The sequence below is a fragment of the Panulirus ornatus genome, chromosome 11 (assembly GCF_036320965.1).
Source record: "Panulirus ornatus isolate Po-2019 chromosome 11, ASM3632096v1, whole genome shotgun sequence".
NCBI lineage: Eukaryota > Metazoa > Arthropoda > Malacostraca > Decapoda > Palinuridae > Panulirus > Panulirus ornatus.
In genome coordinates, this window is record NC_092234.1 from 39971817 (window position 1) to 39991945 (window position 20129).

At 41.7% G+C, this 20129-nt stretch overlaps 1 protein-coding gene across 2 annotated transcripts in view; it reads right to left on the bottom strand.

Annotated features, from left to right (window-relative positions):
• Positions 1–368: 368 nt before the first annotated feature.
• The window catches only part of LOC139751415 (uncharacterized), a 217508-nt gene continuing 197747 nt past the window's right edge, over positions 369–20129 (bottom strand). For both annotated transcript variants that reach the window (XM_071666807.1, XM_071666806.1), the window contains 2 exons: positions 15847–16156; positions 369–946 (listed from right to left, as the gene is read on the bottom strand). In XM_071666807.1, coding sequence (XP_071522908.1) covers positions 767–946; positions 15847–16156 — 490 coding nt within the window. In that variant the 3' untranslated portion in view covers positions 369–766. The remainder of the gene's footprint in view (positions 947–15846; positions 16157–20129) is intronic.

Below are 20129 nucleotides of genomic sequence, written 5' to 3' on the forward strand. Positions count from 1 at the left end.
TATGAAAGGTGGAGAGGTAGAGTGAGTGAAACATACTTTGAGGTGGTTTGGGCTTGTGGAAAGAATGCAGGATGGAGAGTTTACAAGGAAAGTGTATGACAGTATTATTAAAGGGTTGATGTAAGGGGATGACCAAATGTGGCATGGGGAGATAAAGCGTAAAAGTACAGGAGGAAGAGAAATGGTGGAAGAATGTGTGAAATGATGTATGTGAGGGAGTTTCCGGTGGGAGCGGGCATCAGAGATAGATATAGATTGACAACATGAAGTTATCCAATGTTTTGGGTTTGTGTGTATTTAAACACAATGAAATATTCAAGCAGTTCACAACTAATAAAGAGAGACAAATGTGGGCCTGTACTAATCAGTATTCATAACGACATTTATTTCAAAAAGTTGTACAAAGTAAATGAAGCATATAAACGATCCTTAAAGAGAAAATATCACACAATTCATTAAAATAACCTGAGATATCACAGATGTGAGTGCTTGGAGTGTCATTAATTCCTACAAAAATGATATACAAATGTACATATCAATGATTTACAAAAATATCCTCTTGGTCATATAATTGCTTGCTTCTTGTTGGGTGATGAGATGGAATTGCCTTCAAGTCTACAATATATATATATATATTGTAGCAGATACTCTACAGTCTATGCATGTTACATACCCAATACATTTAAAGTAAAACTTTATATATACACAGTAAAATAATTCCAAGGGCAAAAATTTTACATATTTACATTAAACAATAAATGTATAGCTAAGCTCCCTGTCCTGTAACATAAGTAATTTTTCTAGCTAATATACTCACAACCAGAGTGACAGTTTCTGCAATGAGAGTATCTAAGATTTCACTGGCGACTTGTGCTTTTACAGCAGCTTCATCCTCATCATAATGTGTCCAGCTAGATTCTTCTGCTTGAACTTCCTTCACCAATATCTTTGAAGAGAAAATGAAAATATAAGAAATGTCATAAAAAATCATAAATATCAACTCATATCAATAATATCCTGCTCAAGAAATTTCCATAAAGGAATTATCCTGCATTGTCAACATTTAAGCTATGAAAATCAGTGCTCTGTGCTGCACTTGGGCTTGATTGCCCATCAATATGAGATTGATCTTTTTTAATTATGTATTATACTACATCACTCCAACCTTGCACCAATTACCTTGGCATCTTGAAGTCATCATAAGCATGAGATAGAATGTCAATGTGGACATAATGATACATCAATATGTACTAGAACATACTCCTTTATGACATCAATATTACATGGGCTCTCTTGGTGTAGTGGTTAGTATTTCTGACTGTGACGCACTCACGGGCTGCCCAGGATCGAGCACATAGGTTCGAATCCGTGTTGCGGCAGTCAGTCCAGAGTCAACCCTCTTTTTTGAAATCTTCAACAAAATCTTCATCCCGCCTCCATAAGACAGTGATCAGACATCTCACCTTCTGCCCCTCTCAGCAAATTTTCATCCAAAAGTCTCTTACATGCCTATCAATTAATACCTATATCTAATAATGCCCACTGACCACTTCTCCTACTCACGTGCATACACTTGGGTATATCTCTCTTTTCAAATCAAGTATTCCCAGTCACCAGTCTTTTTCAGCACCTAACTCCACAAGCTCTTCACCATTTCCATTCATAACACTAAATACCCGATGCATACCAATTATACCCTTCACTGTCACACTGCTTACCTCCATATTTAAATTGCCTGTCACTAATATCCGGTCTTGTGCACCAAAACTGCTGACACACTCACTCAACTGCTCTCAAAACACTTGCCTATCATGATCTTTCTTCTCATGGCTGGGTGCATAAGCACCAATAATCAACCATCTCTCACCATTCACTTTCAGTTTTACCCACATCAATCTAGAATTTGCTTCCTTATACTCTTATCACATACTTCTACAACTCCTGCTTCAGAATAATGCTTCTCTTTCCTTAGCCTTTGACCACTCACAAACCCTTGATTTTACCCGCAAGATGTTTTCAAACCATTCTGCCCCTTTACCCTTGAGCTTTGTTCACTCAGAGCCAGAACATCCAGGTTTCTTTCTTGAAATGTACTACCTATCTCTCCTTTCTTCTCATCTTGGTAACATCCACACACATTCAGACATCCCAATCCTTCCATGTCCAATTTGGTCTCCCGCTTCTCATTGTTCCCACCACCTCTGACACATATATTCTCTTTGTCAACCTGTCCTCTCTCATTCTCTCCATATGTCCAAACCATTTCAACACACCCTCTTCTGCTTTCTTAACTAAACTTAGTTTTATTACCACACATCTCTCTTACCCTTTCATTACTTACTCAATCAAACCACTTCACACCACATATTGTCCTCAAACAATTCATTTCCAACACATCCACCCTTCTCCATATAACCCTATCTATAACCCATGCCTTGCAACCATATAATATTTTTTGAAATACTACTCCTTCAAACATACCCAATTTTGCTCTCAGAGATAACATTCTCTCTTTCCACACATTCTTCATTGCTCCCAGAAACTTCGCCCCCTCCCCCACCCTGTGACTCACTTCTGCTTCCATGGTTCCATTCACTGCTGAGTCTACTTCCAGATATCTAAAACACTTCACTTCCCCCAATTTTTCTCCATTCAAACTTACATCCCAACTAACTTGTCCCTCAACCCTTGCACTTACTTACATTTACTCTCAACTTCCTCCTTTCACACACTTTTCCAAACTCAGACACCAACTTCAGCAGATTCTCATTCCAATCAGCCACAAGTTGAGAGTAAATGTGAATAAGAGCCATGTTTATAGGTTCAGTAAGGTTGAGGGACAAGTTAATTGGGATGTAAGTTTGAATGGAGAAAAACTGGAGGAAGTGAAGTGTTTTAGATGTCTGGGAGTGAACTTATTGAATGGAACCATGGAAATGGAAGTGTCACAGGGTCTGGGAGGGGGTGAAGGTTCTGGAAGTGATGAAAATGTGTGGAAGGAGAAAACATTATCTTGGAGAGCAAAAATGGGTATGTTTGAAGGAACAGTAGTTCTAACAATATCATATGGTTGCAAGGCATGGGCTATAGACAGGGTTGTATTGAGGAGGGTGGATGTGTTGGATATGAAATGTTTGAGGACAATATATGGTGTGAGGTGGTTTGATCGAGTAAGTAATGAAAGGGCAAGAGAGATGTGTGGAAATATAGTGAGTGTGGTTGAGAGAGCAGAAGAGGATGTGTGGAAATGTTTTGGACATATGGAGAGAATGAGTGAGGAAAGGCTGACAAAGAGGTTATACATGTGAGAGGTGGAGAGGACAAGGAGAAGCAGGAGACCAAATTGGAGGTGGAAGGATGGAGTTAAAAAGATTTTGAGTGACGGGGGCCTGAACATATTGGAGGATGAGAGGCGTGCAAGGAATAGAGAGACTTTGAATGATGTGGTGTACTGTGGTCGATGTGCTGTCAATGGACTGGGGAAGCAGAGAAAAAATTCTACCTTTGTATTTCCTGCATGTCACAGAAGGCGACTAAATGGGACAGGAGCAGGGGGCTGAAAATCCTCCCCTTCTTGTATTTAAATTTGTAAAAGAGTAAACAGAAGAGCCAGGCTGACATAGAGGATATATGAAGCAGAAGTGGAGGAAGCATGGAGAAAAGAGAGATCAAATTGGAGAGGGAAGGATGGAGTGAAAAAGATTTTGAGTGATCAGGGACTGAACATGCAAGAGGTTGAAAGGTGTGAGTGGAATAGACTGAACTGGAAAAATGCAGTGTACTGGGGCCAAAGTGCTGTCAGTGGACTGAACCAGGCATGTGAAGCATCGGGAGTAAACCAAGGAAAGATCTGTGGGGCTTTATTGTAGATAGGGAGCCATGGTTTCAGTGCGCTACACATGACAGAGATTGGATGTGAGCAGATATAGCCTTTTTTCTTCTGTTCCTGGCACTACCTCACTAATGCAGGAAGGAGTGATCAAGTGTGAAAAAAAATATATATTCATTTACTTTTTTTATCATTATTATACTTTGTCGCTGTCTCCCGTGTTAGCGAGGTAGTGCAAGGAAACAGACAAAAGAATAGCCCAACCCACCCACATACACATGTATATACACACACGTCCACACACGCACATATACATACCTATACATTTCAACATATACTTATATATACACACACAGACATATACATAATTCATACTTGCTGCTTTTATTCATTCCCATCGCCACCCCGCCACACATGAAATGACACTCTCCTCCCCCCACACACGTGTGAGGTAGCACTAAGAAAAGACAACAAAGGCCACATTCGTTCATACTTAAATCTCTAGCCGTCATATATAATGCACCGAAACCACAGCTCCTTTTCCACATCCAGGCCCCACAAAACTATCCGTGGTTTACCCCAGATGCTTCACATGCCCTGGTTCAATACACTGACAGCACGTCAACCCCGATATACCACATCATTCCAATTCACTCTATTCCTTGCACCCCTTTCACCCTCCTGCATGTTTAGGCCCCAATCGCTCAAGATCTTTTTCACTCCATCCTTCCACCTCTAATTTGGTCACCCACTTCTCCTCATTCCCTCCACCTCTGACACATATAACCTCTTTGTCAATCTTTCCCCACTCATTCTCTCCATGTGACCAAACGATTTCAAAAGACCCTCCTCTGCTCTCTCGACCACTCTTTTTATTACCAAACATCTCTCTTACCCTTTCATTACTTACTCGATCAAACCACTTCACACCACATATTGTCCTCAAACATCTCATTTCCAACACATCTACCCTCCTCCAAACAACCCTATCTATAGCCCATGCTTCGCAACCATATAACATTGTTGGAAGAACTATTCCTTCAAACATACCCATTTTTGCTTTCCGAGAAAATGTTCTCACCTTCCACACATTCTTCAACGTTCCCAGAACCTTCGCTCCCTCCCCCACCCTGTGACTCACTTCCATGGTTCCATCCGCTGCCAAATCCACTCCCAGATATCTAAAACACTTCACTTCCTCCAGTTTTTCTCCATTCAAAGTTACCTCCCAATTGACTTGTCCCTCAACCCTACTGCACCAAATAACTTTGCTCTTATTCACATTTACTCTCAGCTTTCTTCTTTCACACACTTTAACAAATTCAGTCACCAGCTTCTGCAGTTTCTTACCCTAATCAGCCACCAGTACTGTATCATCAGCGAACAACAACTGACTCACTTTCCAAGCTCTCTCATCCACAACTGACTGCATACTTGCCCCTTTCTCCAAAACTCTTGCATTCACCTCCCTAACAACCCCATCCATAAACAAATTAAATAACCATGTAGACATCAAGCACCCTTGCCACAAACCGACATTCACAGGGAACCAATCACTTTCCCCTCTTCCTACTCGTACACATGCCTTACATCCTCGATAAAAACTTTTCTCTGCTTCTAGCAACTTGCCTTCCACACCATATACTCTTAATAACTTCCACAGAGCATCTCTATCAACTCTATCGTATGCCCTCTCCAGATCCATAAATGCTACATACAAATCCATTTGCTTTTCTAAGTATTTCTCACATACATTCTTCAAAGCAAACACTTGATCCACACATCCTTTACCACTTCTGAAACCACACTGCTCTTCCCCAATCTGATGCTTTGGAGAAGCCTTCACCCTCTCAATCAGTACCCTCCCATATAATTTCCCAGGAATACTCAACTTATACAACTGTAATTTGAACACTCACCTTTATCCCCTTTGCCTTTGTACAATGGCACTATGCATACATACTGCCAATCGTCAATATTATTCTTTACTATACTTTGTCGCTGTCTCCCCCGTTAGCAAGGTAGTGCAAGGAAACAAGACAAAAGAATGGCCCAACCCACCCACATACACATGTATATACATAAATGCCCACAGAGGCACATATACATACCTATACATTTCAACATATACATATATAAACATACACAGCCATACACATATATACACATTTACATAATTCCTACGTGCTGCCTTTATTCTTTCCCGTCGCCACCCTGCCACACATGAAATGACAACCCCCTCTCCCCGCACACATGCGAGGTAGCACTAGGAAAAGACAACAAAGGCCACATTCGTTCACACTCAGTCTCTAGCTGTCATGTATAATGCAACGAAACCACAGCTCCCTTTCTACATCCAGGCCCCACAAAACTTTCCATGGTTTACCCCAGACGCTTCACATGCCCTGGTTCAATCCACTGACATCACATCAACCCCAGTATACCACATCCTTATAGTTTACTCTTTTCCTTGCATGCTTTCACCCTCCTGCATGTTCAGGCCCCAATTGCTCAAAATCTTTTTCACTCCATCTTTCCACCTCCAATTTAGTCTCCCACTTCTTGTTCCCTCCATCTCTGACACATATATTCTTTCAATCTTTCCTCACTCATTCTCTCCATGTGACCAAAACATTTCAACACACCCTCTTCTGCTTTCTCAACCACACTCTTTTTAGTACCACACATCTCTCTTACCCTTTCATTACTTACTCGATCAAACCACCTCACACCACATATTGTCCTCAAATATCTCATTTCCAACACATCCACCCTCCTCCGCACAACCCTATCTATAGCCCATGCTTCGCAACCATATAACATTGTTGGAACCACTATTCCTTCAAACATACCCATTTTTGCTTTCCAAAATAATGTTCTCGCCTTCCACACATTCTTCAACGCTCCCAGAACCTTTGCCCCCTCCCCCACCCTGTGACTCACTTCCACTTCCATGGTTCCATCTGCTGCCAAATCCACTCTCAGATATCTAAAACAATTCAGTTTCTCCAGTTTTTCCTCTATTCAAACCTATCTCCCAATTGACTTGTTCCTCAACCCTACTGTACCTAATAACCTTGCTCTTATTCACATTTACACTCAGCTTTCTTCTTTCACATACTTTACCAAACTCAGTCACCAGCTTCTGCAGTTTCTCATCTGAATCAACCACCAGCACCGTATCATCAGTGAACAACAACTGACTCACTTACCAAGCTCTCTCATCCACAAAAGACTGCATACTCACCCCTCTCTCCAAAACTCTAGCATTCACCTCCCTAACAATCCCATTCATAAACAAATTAAACAACCATTGAGACATCACACACCCCTTCCACAAACCAACATTCTTACTTTTTTTTTTTATTATACTTTGTCGCTGTCTCCCGCGTTTGCGAGGTAGCGCAAGGAAACAGACGAAAGAAATGGCAAAACCCCCCCCCATACACATGTATATACATACGTCCACACACGCAAATATACATACCTACACAGCTTTCCATGGTTTACCCCAGACGCTTCACATGCCTTGATTCAATCCACTGACAGCACGTCAACCCCGGTATACCACATCGCTCCAATTCACTCTATTCCTTGCCCTCCTTTCACCCTCCTGCATGTTCAGGCCCCGATCACACAAAATCTTTTTCACTCCATCTTTCCACCTCCAATTTGGTCTCCCTCTTCTCCTCGTTCCCTCCACCTCCGACACATATATCCTCTTGGTCAATCTTTCCTCACTCATTCTCTCCATGTGCCCAAACCACTTCAAAACACCCTCTTCTGCTCTCTCAACCACGCTCTTTTTATTTCCACACATCTCTCTTACCCTTACGTTACTCACTCGATCAAACCACCTCACACCACACATTGTCCTCAAACATCTCATTTCCAGCACATCCATCCTCCTGCGCACAACTCTATCCATAGCCCACGCCTCGCAACCATACAACATTGTTGGAACCACTATTCCTTCAAACATACCCATTTTTGCTTTCCGAGATAATGTTCTCGACTTCCACACATTCTTCAAGGCCCCCAGAATTTTCGCCCCCTCCCCCACCCTATGATCCACTTCCACTTCCATGGTTCCATCCGCTGCCAGATCCACTCCCAGATATCTAAAACACTTCACTTCCTCCAGTTTTTCTCTATTCAAACTCACCTCCCAATTGACTTGACCCTCAACCCTACTGTACCTAATAACCTTGCTCTTATTCACATTTACTCTTAACTTTCTTCTTCCACACACTTTACCAAACTCAGTCACCAGCTTCTGCAGTTTCTCACATGAATCAGCCACCAGCGCTGTATCATCAGCGAACAACAACTGACTCACTTCCCAAGCTCTCTCATCCCCAACAGACTTCATACTTGCCCCTCTTTCCAAAACTCTTGCATTTACCTCCCTAACAACCCCATCCATAAACAAATTAAACAGCCATGGAGACATCACACACCCCTGCCGCAAACCTACATTCACTGAGAACCAATCACTTTCCTCTCTTCCTACACGTACACATGCCTTACATCCTCGATAAAAACTTTTCACTGCTTCTAACAACTTTCCTCCCACACCATATATTCTTAATACCTTCCACAGAGCATCTCTATCAACTCTATCATATGCCTTCTCCAGATCCATAAATGCTACATACAAATCCATTTGCTTTTCTAAGTATTTCTCACATACATTCTTCAAAGCAAACACCTGATCTACACATCCTCTACCACTTCTGAAACCACACTGCTCTTTCCCAATCTGATGCTCTGTACATGCCTTCACCCTCTCAATCAATACCTTACTTACATACGTATATTTATGTATATCTCTTTTTAAACCAGGTATTCCCAATCACCAGTCCTTTTTCAGCACATAAATCTACAAGCTCTTCACCATTTCCATTTACAATGCTGAACACCCCATGCACACCAATTATTCCCTCAACTGCAACATTACTCACCTATGCATTCAAATCACTAATCACTAAAACCCGGTCTCGTGCATCAAAACTACTAACACACTCACTCAGCTGCTCCCAAAACACTTGCCTCTCATGATCTTTCTTCTCATGCCCAGGTGCTGATGCACCAATAATCACCCATCTCTCTCCATCCACTCCCAGTTTTACCCGTATCAATCTAGAGTTTACTTTCTTACACTCTATCACATACTCCCACCACTCCTGTTTCAGGAGTAGTGCTACTCCTTCCCTTGCTCTTGTCCTCTCACTATAATTTGGGTGAGAAACTGCAGAAGCTGGTGACCGAGTTTGGTAAAGTGTGTGACAGAAGAAAGCTAAGAGTAAATGTGAATAAGAGTAAGGTTCTTAGGTAGAGTAGGGTTGAGGGACAAGTCAATTGGGAGGTGAGTTTGAATGGAGAAAAATGGGAGGAAGTGAAGTGCTTTAGATATCTGTGAGTAAATTTGGCAGCGGATGGAACCATGGAAGCGGAGGTGAGTCATATGTTGGGGGAGGGGTCAAAAGTTCTGGGAGTGTTGAAAAATGTGTTGAAGGCAAAAACGTTATCTTGGAAAGCAAAAATGGGAATGTTTGAAGAAATAGTAGTTCCAACAATATTATATGGTTGCGAGGCATGGGCTATAGATAGAGTTGTGCGAAGGAGGGTGGATGTGCTGGAAATGAGATGTTTGAGGACAATATGTGGTGTGAGGTGGTTTGATCGAGTAAGTAATGAAAGGGTAAGAGAGATGTGTGGTAATACAAAGAGTGTGGTTGAGACAGCAGAAGAGGGTGTTTTGAAATGGTTTGGTCATATGGAGAGAATGAGTGAGGAAATGTTGACAAAGCGGATATATGTGTCAGAGATGGAGGGAATGAGGAGAAGTGGGAGACCAAATTGGAGGAGGGAAGATGGAAAAAGATTTTGAGTGATCGGGGCCTGAACATGCAGGAGGGTGAAAGACGTGCAAGGAATAGAGTAAATTGGAATGATGTGGTATACCGGGGTCGACGTGCTGTCAATGGATTGAACCAAGGCATGTGAAGCGTCTGGGGTAAACCATGGAAAGTTTTGTGGGGCCTGGATGTGGAAAGGGAGCTGTGCTTTCGGTGCATTATACATGACAGCTAGAGACTGAGTGTGAACGAATGTGGCCTTTATTGTCTTTTCGTAGCACTATCTCGCGCATATGTGGGGGAGGGGGTTGTCATTTCATTTGTGGCGGGATGGCGATGGGAATGAATAAGGGCAGACTAAGAATTATGTACATGTCTATATATGAATATGTCAAGAGAAAGGTGCAAGAGGTGAAAAAAAGGGCAAATGAGAGATGGGGTGAGAGAGTATCATTAAATTTTAGGGAGAATAAAAAGATGTTCTGGAAGGAGGTAAATAAAGTGCGAAAGACAAGGGAGCAAATGGGAACTTCAGTGAAGGGCGCAAATGGGGAGGTGATAACAAGTAGTGGTGATGTGAGAAGGAGATGGAGTGAGTATTTCGAAGGTTTGTTGAATGTGTTTGATGATAGAGTGGCAGATATAGGGTGTTTTGGTCGAGGTGGTGTGCAAAGTGAGAGGGTTAGGGAAAATGATTTGGTAAACAGAGAAGAGGTAGTGAAGCTTTGCGGAAGATGAAAGCCGGCAAGGCAGCAGGTTTGGATGGTATTGCAGTGGAATTTATTAAAAAAGGGGGTGACTGTATTGTTGACTGGTTGGTAAGGTTATTTAATGTATGTATGAATCATGGTGAGGTGCCTGAGGATTGGCGGAATGCGTGCATAGTGCCATTGTACAAAGGCAAAGGGGATAAGAGTGAGTGCTCAAATTACAGAGGTATAAGTTTGTTGAGTATTCCTGGTAAATTATATGGGAGGGTATTAATTGAGAGGGTGAAGGCATGTACAGAGCATCAGATTGGGGAAGAGCAGTGTGGTTTCAGAAGTGTTAGAGGATGTGTGGATCAGGTGTTTGCTTTGAAGAATGTATGCGAGAAATACTTAGAAAAGCAAATGGATTTGTATGTAGCATTTATGGATCTGGAGAAGGCATATGATAGAGTTGATAGAGATGCTCTGTGGAAGGTATTAAGAATATATGGTGTGGGAGGAAAGTTGTTAAAAGCAGTGAAAAGTTTTTATCGAGGATGTAAGGCGTGTGTACGTGTAGGAAGAGAGGAAAGTGATTGGTTCTCAGTGAATGTAGGTTTGCGACAGGGGTGTGTGATGTCTCCATGGTTGTTTAATTTGTTTATGGATGGGGTTGTTAGGGAGGTAAATGCAAGAGTTTTGGAAAGAGGGGCAAGTATGAAGTCTGTTGGGGATGAGAGAGTTTGGGAAGTGAGTCAGTTGTTGTTCGCTGATGACACAGCGCTGGTGGCTGATTCATGTGTGAAACTGCAGAAGCTGGTGACTGAGTTTGGTAAAGTGTGTGGAAGAAGAAAGTTAAGAGTAAATGTGAATAAGAGCAAGGTTATTAGGTACAGTAGGGTTGAGGGTCAAGTCAATTGGGAGGTGAGTTTGAATGGAGAAAAACTGGAGGAAGTGAAGTGTTTTAGATATCTGGGAGTGGATCTGGCAGCGGATGGAACCATGGAAGCAGAAGTGGATCATAGGGTGGGGGAGGGGGCAAAAATTCTGGGGGCCTTGAAGAATGTGTGGAAGTCGAGAACATTATCTCGGAAAGCAAAAATGGGTATGTTTGAAGGAATAGTGGTTCCAACAATGTTGTATGGTTGCGAGGCGTGGGCTATGGATAGAGTTGTGCGCAGGAGGATGGATGTGCTGGAAATGAGATGTTTGAGGACAATGTGTGGTGTGAGGTGGTTTGATCGAGTGAGTAACGTAAGGGTAAGAGAGATGTGTGGAAACAAAAAGAGCGTGGTTGAGAGAGCAGAAGAGGGTGTTTTGAAGTGGTTTGGGCACATGGAGAGGATGAGTGAGGAAAGATTGACCAAGAGGATATATGTGTCGGAGGTGGAGGGAACAAAGAGAAGAGGGAGACCAAATTGGAGGTGGAAAGATGGAGTGAAAAAGATTTTGTGTGATTGGGGCCTGAACATGCAGGAGGGTGAAAGGAGGGCAAGGAATAGAGTGAATTGGAGCGATGTGGTATGCCGGGGCTGACGTGCTGTCAGTGGATTGAATCAAGGCAGGTGAAGCGTCTGGGGTAAACCATGGAAAGCTGTGTAGGTATGTATATTTGCGTGTGTGGACGTGTGTATATACATGTGTATGGGGGGGGGTTGGGCCATTTCTTTCGTCTGTTTCCTTGCGCTATCTCACAAACGCGGGAGACAGAAAAAAAAAAAAATAGAAAAAGAGAAAAAAAAATGTATATGTTGAGATGTATAGGTATGTTTACATGCGTGTGTGGACGTGTATGTATATACATGTGTATGTGGCTGGGCTGGGCCATTCTTTCGTCTGTGTCCTTGTGCTGCCTCGCTAACGTGGGAGACAGCGACAAAGTACAATAGAATAATAAAAATATTATTATTACTATACATATATATATATATATATATATATATATATATATATATATATATATATATATATATATATAGTGGTGATGTAGTGGTAGTGGTGATGTGAGAAGGAGATGGAGTGAGTATTTTAAAGGTTTGTTGAATGTGTTTGATGATAGAGTGGCAGATATAGGGTGTTTTGGTCGAGGTGGTGTGCAAAGTGAGAGGGTTAGGGAAAATGATTTGGTAAACAGAGAAGAGGTTGTGAAAGCTTTGCGGAAGATGAAAGCCGGCAAGGCAGCAGGTTTGGATGGTATTGCAGTGGAATTTATTAAAAAAGGGGGTGACTGTATTGTTGACTGGTTGGTAAGGTTATTCAATGTATGTATGACTCATGGTGAGGTGCCTGAGGATTGGCGGAATGCGTGCATAGTGCCATTGTACAAAGGCAAAGGGGATAAGAGTGAGTGCTCAAATTACAGAGGTATAAGTTTGTTGAGTATTCCTGGTAAATTATATGGGAGGGTATTGATTGAGAGGGTGAAGGCATGTACAGAGCATCAGATTGGGGAAGAGCAGTGTGGTTTCAGAAGTGGTAGAGGATGTGTGGATCATGTGTTTGCTTTGAAGAATGTATGTGAGAAATACTTAGAAAAGCAAATGGATTTGTATGTAGCATTTATGGATCTGGAGAAGGCATATGATAGAGTTGATAGAGATGCTCTTTGGAAGGTATTAAGAATATATGGTGTGGGAGGAAAGTTGTTAGAAGCAGTGAAAAGTTTTTATCGAGGATGTAAGGCATGTGTACGTGTAGGAAGAGAGGAAAGTGATTGGTTCTCAGTGAATGTAGGTTTGCGACAGGGGTGTGTGATGTCTCCATGGTTGTTTAATTTGTTTATGGATGGGGTTGTTAGGGAGGTAAATGCAAGAGTTTTGGAAAGAGGGGCAAGTATGAAGTCTGTTGGGGATGAGAGAGCTTGGGAAGTGAGTCAGTTGTTGTTCGCTGATGATACAGCGCTGGTGGCTGATTCATGTGAGAAACTGCAGAAGCTGGTGACTGAGTTTGGTAAAGTGTGTGGAAGAAGAAAGTTAAGAGTAAATGTGAATAAGAGCAAGGTTATTAGGTACAGTAGGGTTGAGGGTCAAGTCAATTGGGAGGTGAGTTTGAATGGAGAAAAACTGGAGGAAGTGAAGTGTTTTAGATATCTGGGAGTGGATCTGGCAGCGGATGGAACCATGGAAGCAGAAGTGGATCATAGGGTGGGGGAGGGGGCGAAAATTCTGGGGGCCTTGAAGAATGTGTGGAAGTCGAGAACATTATCTCGGAAAGCAAAAATGGGTATGTTTGAAGGAATAGTGGTTCCAACAATGTTGTATGGTTGCGAGGCGTGGGCTATGGATAGAGTTGTGCGCAGGAGGATGGATGTGCTGGAAATGAGATGTTTGAGGACAATGTGTGGTGTGAGGTGGTTTGATCGAGTGAGTAACGTAAGGGTAAGAGAGATGTGTGGAAATAAAAAGAGCGTGGTTGAGAGAGCAGAAGAGGGTGTTTTGAAGTGGTTTGGGCACATGGAGAGAATGAGTGAGGAAAGATTGACCAAGAGGAAATATGTGTCGGAGGTGGAGGGAACGAGGAGAAGAGGGAGACCAAATTGGAGGTGGAAAGATGGAGTGAAAAAGATTTTGTGTGATCGGGGCCTGAACATGCAGGAGGGTGAAAGGAGGGCAAGGAATAGAGTGAATTGGATTGATGTGGTATACCGGGGTTGACGTGCTGTCAGTAGATTGAATCAAGGCATGTGAAGCGTCTGGGGTAAACCATGGAAAGCTGTGTAGGTATGTATATTTGCGTGTGTGGACGTATGTATATACATGTGTATGGGGGGGTTGGGCCATTTCTTTCGTCTGTTTCCTTGCGCTACCTCGCAAACGCGGGAGACAGCGACAAAGTATAATAAAATAAAAAAAAAATATATATATATATACATATATATATATATATATATATATATATATATATGATCCCTGGGGATAGGGGATTAAGAATACTTCCCACGTATTCCCTGCGTGTCGTAGAAGGCGACTAAAAGGGGAGGGAGCGGGGGGCTGGAAATCCTCCCCTCTCGTTTTTTTTTTTTTTTTTTTTTTTCCAAAAGAAGGAACAGAGAATTGGGCCAGGTGAGGGTATTCCCTCAAAGGCCCAGTCCTCTGTTCTTAATGCTACCTCGCTAACGCGGGAAATGGCGAATAGTTTAAAAGAAAAAAAAAATATATATATATATATGTATATATATATATATATATATATATATATATATTCCCTGGGGATATGGGAGAAAGAATACTTCCCACGTATTCCCTGCGTGTCGTAGAAGGCAACTAAAAGGGAAGGGAGCGGGGGGGCTGGAAATCCTCCCCTCTCATTTTTTTTTTAATTTTCCAAAAGAAGGAACAGAGAAGAGGGCCAGGTGAGGATATTCCCTCAAAGGCCCAGTCCTCTGTTCTTAACGCTACCTCGCTATCGCGGGAAATGGCGAATAGTATGGAAAAAAAAAAAAAAAAAAAAAAAAAATATATATATATATATATATATATATATATATATATATATATCCCTGGGGATAGGGGAGAAAGAATACTTCCCACGTATTCCCTGCGTGTCGTAGAAGGCGACTAAAAGGGAAGGGAGCGGGGGGCTGGAAATCCTCCCCTCTCGTTTTTTTTTAATTTTCCAAAAGAAGGAACAGGGAAGGGTGCCAGGCGAAGATATTCCCTCAAATGCCCAGTCCTCTGTTCTTAACGCTACCTCGCTATCGCGGGAAATGGCGAATAGTATAAAAAAAAAAAAAAAAATATGTATAAGTTTTTAATACTTCGAAGTGCTGTCTATGGATTGAACCAGGGCATGTGAAGCATCTGGGACAAACCATGGAAAGATTTGTAGTGCCTGGTTTTTGTGGTTTCAGTGCATTACACATAACAGCTAGAGACTGAGTGTGAATGAATGTGACCTTTGCTGTCTTTTCCTAGCACTACACACACACACCCAGGAATGGATGTATGGATGAAGGCAGCAATTATGAATATGTACATGTGTATAAATGTATATGTCTGTGTATGTATATGCATGCATACGTTGAAATGTATAGGTATGTATATCTACGTGGGTGGGCGTTTATGTATATATATATATGTGTGTATGTGGGTGGGTTGGGCCATTCTTTCATCTGTTTCTTTGCACTACCTCGCTGATGCGGGAGACAGCAATCAAGTATAATAAAAAACAAAATAAAGTATTTTCAATACTGTCACCATTTCTTCTTCCAAATGCTCCCTAATGCATACAAGACCTTAGCCCTCCCTATCGTTCTATGACTTGCTATATCCCCTACAATTCCATCCACTGCCATATGCACTCCCACAAACCTACAGCATTACAGTATTTTCTCAAGGCCTTACCCAGTTAAGGGGGTCAATTTGCTTAACTGACATTCTTGATTTCCCAACCCAAACTCATAATCATGCATAAAAAGATTTTCTAATCAACTTGCAAACAAAATTTTAACAAAGGCTTTCAACTTTACCTGATCTACAAGATCTCGATATTTCCAAGCCCAACGAACCATTAGAGATTCCTTTTCAGATGATGGTTTCCATCCGAACAAAACCTTACTTTGGTCTTCAACGTACGAATACAGCGCTGCCTTTGACTTGGTGTGTAATATGAACAACATCCGAGTGGGAGGATATGGTTGCTTTACCCAAGGTGGAGGCAAGGGTGCATGCTGAAGCTGATACACTTTGGACACAAGCTCACGTGTGAGGCAAAATAACAGAAGATGGAAAATCCTGGTGCTGGCTTCCTCATCTAGTTTAGTATTTTCTATCCCCAGACTGAAAAGTGAAAAAATAAGCACAATTTTCAAAAAATCTAAATTATACATGTGACAATGAATATTGTTAAATCTAAACACAGCGAATACTCTCAATAATGACATCACTTATCCAAATATCTAAGAAGATTCCTGATGTTACCCAGGATCTCTTTCTAGAGGCTCCTGCAGCACAAGGCTCAGCTACCACCAATGGCAGGGTAATGTGAACTCTTTTGGAGGGACACCTACTTTGATGAGACTGTATTCCAATTGCAAAGGCCTCATCAAAGCAATGTAACCTTGAGCAAGTGGAGTCCAGTAACATCGGTGATACTTATAGAGTATTTACACACACCATAGTGAGTATAACAGAATAAAAGCAAAATAATAATCATTCCATCAATATATAGGAAATCATGATAAAACAAGCCAAGTGGAAACACTTTTCACTGTTATATATAATACTTATGTTATAACAACATACCTGTGGACTGTAGATAGCTAAACTTACTTTTACATTACTTCTCAATCTACAAGGATAAGAATGCTTTTACACAGCTTGAAAAAGAGGGGGAGGGGGTCATTCAGGGGTGGTTAGAAAACTATGTAGAGATTAAATGGTTACGAAACTCTTGATCATATATCACAGAGAAGCATACAGTGTGAAGCAAATACATGAATTTACCAACAGTAACTAGATAAAACTTCTTGATATTAATACTAAGGAAGAAATTTTCAGCATTGCTACAAACAAATTCAGGGGTGGTTAGAAAACTATGTAGAGATTAAATGGTTAAGAAACTCTTGATCACATATCACAGAGGAGCATACAGGTGAAGCAAATACATGAATTTACCAACAGTAACTAGATAAAACTCCTTGATATTAATACTAAGGAAGAAATTTTCAGCATTGCTACAAACAAATTCCTTTTTACTGAGAATGAGGACATCAAATATGATGTCTGCATGACTGGAAAAATTTAACTAATCAACCATGAGAGAAAAAGCATATTAGAAATTTGTACCATATTTGCTGTTTTGTGCGACACAATTTTCCTCCCTCAAATTGTAAAAGTGGGGGATGCACCTTATGAAAAATTACTTTTTTCATCCTTGTATGCAATTTCCTGCATTAGCAAGGTAGTGCCACAAGCAAATGAAGAAAAGGGTTCATATGCTCATACCCCTATAGAGCTGTCATGTCCCTTTCCACAATCAGGCCCCACAGACCTTGGTTCCCCCAGCTGCTTCACATGCCCTAGTTCCAATGACAGCATGTTGCCCCCTAAATACCAAATCACTCCAATTAACTCTATCCTGTGCACACAATTCACTCTCCTGCATGTTAAGGCCCCAAGCACTCAAAATATTTTTCAATCCATCCTTCCATCTCCAATTTGGTCTCTCCTTTCTCCTTGTACTTCTGATACACATATCCTCTTTGCCAACCTCTCCTCACTCATTCTCTCTATACATCCAAATAATTTCAGCACACCCTCTTCAGCTCTCTTAGCCATACTCTTGTTGTTATCACACCTCTCTCTAACCCATCTTTACTTTCTTGATCAACCCTTCTTACACCAAATACTGTTTTCAAACATTTTATTTCCAACACAACCATCCTACTCTGTACATTTTCCTACACAGCCCAGGCTTTGAATCCATACATCACTGGGGACTACTATGCTTTCAAAATGCACATTCTTTACCTCCCAGATAGTGATCTCTCTTTTTACACATTCCTCAATGCTCCAAGAACTTTCATTCCCCTCTCACCCTTTAACTCATCTCAGCTTCCAAGGTTCCATTTGCTGCCAGGCCCACTCCCAGAAACCAAATACACCCCACTTCCTTCAAATTTTCTCCATTCAAACTCACAGCCCAACTAAACTGTCCCTTTGCAATGATAAACCTAATACTTTATCAACCTTGCTTTTATTCAAATTCATTCTCAACTTTCTCCTTTCACATTAACTCCTAAACTAAGAAATTAGCTCCTGTAGTTTTTCACTTGTCATGAAGATTCTTCAGAGTCACTTCGACCATCATCTTACCACAATCATCTCTAACTCCACCACCTCACCAGAACACTTTGTAAAAGTGATCATGTGATGCTGTAGTTTGATTATGTCATACACAAAAAAGTTTACAGAATACTGATGAAATAGGACTTGAGGAGGAAATATAACTGTGAAAACTACATAAACTAACAATTTCTATGGAGTTCAGCTGCCAGCAAACAGGGTATTGTAGTGAAAGGGTCAGTGAAAGGGTCTGTGAAACTTACAATGGAGTGGTACACAAGTGGGTATAAGGAAGGGCTGTGTGATGTCACCAATGCCTTTTAACATACACAGCTCGGCAGTTCATTATGCGTGGGAAAGCCAATCGATACACATTCTTGAAGGCATGAAGGCACCACTTCTGCCAAGTTCTTGAGAGTCTGTGTGTCCAATTTGTGCCACTCTTCACGAATGGCTGCGTCAAGCTTGGGGTCACTACTAGTATCCTTCCCTGAAAGTTGGCTCTTAATGATGCTCCACAAGTTCTCTACCGGATTAATATCTGGGCTAAGTCCAGGCCAGTCACTGATGAAGTTGATTTCATAGTCAGATTTTGCCATATGGCAAGGAGCACCATCCTGCATGCACACATCTGCATGGGACTTCTGATTACAGTCTGGTAAATAGCCCATCAGCAGCTGGAGGTAGTTGTACTGATTCATGGTTCGATGTCCAGGCAGTATGATAAGGTCACCAATTCCATGATAAGAAAAACAACCCCAAACCATGAGAGAATCAGGATGTTGAACAGAACTGAAAGTGTATTTGGGATCAAGAGGGTCACTCCCGGAGCACCGATAAACATGCCAACTCGGTTCCCAGTCACAGAAAACGTGGCTTCGTCGCTCCATAGCATGTGCTTCCACTTGGTCTTAACCCAATGAAGGTATGTCTTGGCAAACGCAACCCTAGGTGTCCTTTGCATAAGGGTGAGGGGGGACTTCTTTCAAGCGCGAAGGCAGCTGAAGTGCAGGTCGACGTGGATGTGTCAATGAACAGCCCTTATTGACACTTCACCAAGCAGTCTTGGATTTTTTCATTTAATTCCCATGCTGACATACGTGGATCAGCTTCTAGCTGACGTTTTAGGATGTTTAGTGTGTGTGGTGAAGTCTTCCAAGCCTTCCCGGGTCTTCCCTCATGCACTGGTGTTGCCTTACCTCCACTGTTGCGAAATCTTTATGTCCATACCCTTACTGGTCTCTGTGCCTTGTACTCACTGATAATTGAAGCTATGTGCTATTTTGTCAAGTCCCTTCACTTCCCATTTGTGGCTAGAGAGCATGGAAACCTTCAGCAGTAGGGTATAAGAAGGGGACAAACTCGGGTAGACCACCAACATTTATCAACCTCCACCTAATGATAAAACATAAGTCGCAGTTGTTTCCTCGGGCATGCTTGTAGCTCCGCCCCTCTTATCATTGCCTGATGCTTGATTAAAAAAAAAAATTCAGCGCTCTGGCTGTGATGGATAGTATGCCCTATCGCGCATAATGCAATGTCGAGGTGTGTATACAGTCCCAGCCAATGAAGTAAGTGCGAGGGGGCTGCAGCACAACCAACAAGGATAAACATGAAATGAAGCCATGAAAACTGAGTATTCACCACCAACCAGTACATTGTTGGTTTCCCTTTCCTTCAATACTAACCAGGAACTGAAACAGTATGGTTCTGAAACCACTCAGATTTCATCTTTGCCCAAAATTTCACGAATGATCACTTGCAGCTTAGGTTGCACTGTGGTATCCCAATTTACATAATTTCATTTTCATATCCACCCACAAGTTTTCTGTTGAATTCAAATCCACTCACTGAATTCTCAGGCCAGTCACTGAAAAACAAATTTTTTAGCAAATCTTGAAGATGGGCACACAGTAGCTCAAGGTAACTATGTCTGTTCATAGTTTTATTGTCTGGTAACACTACA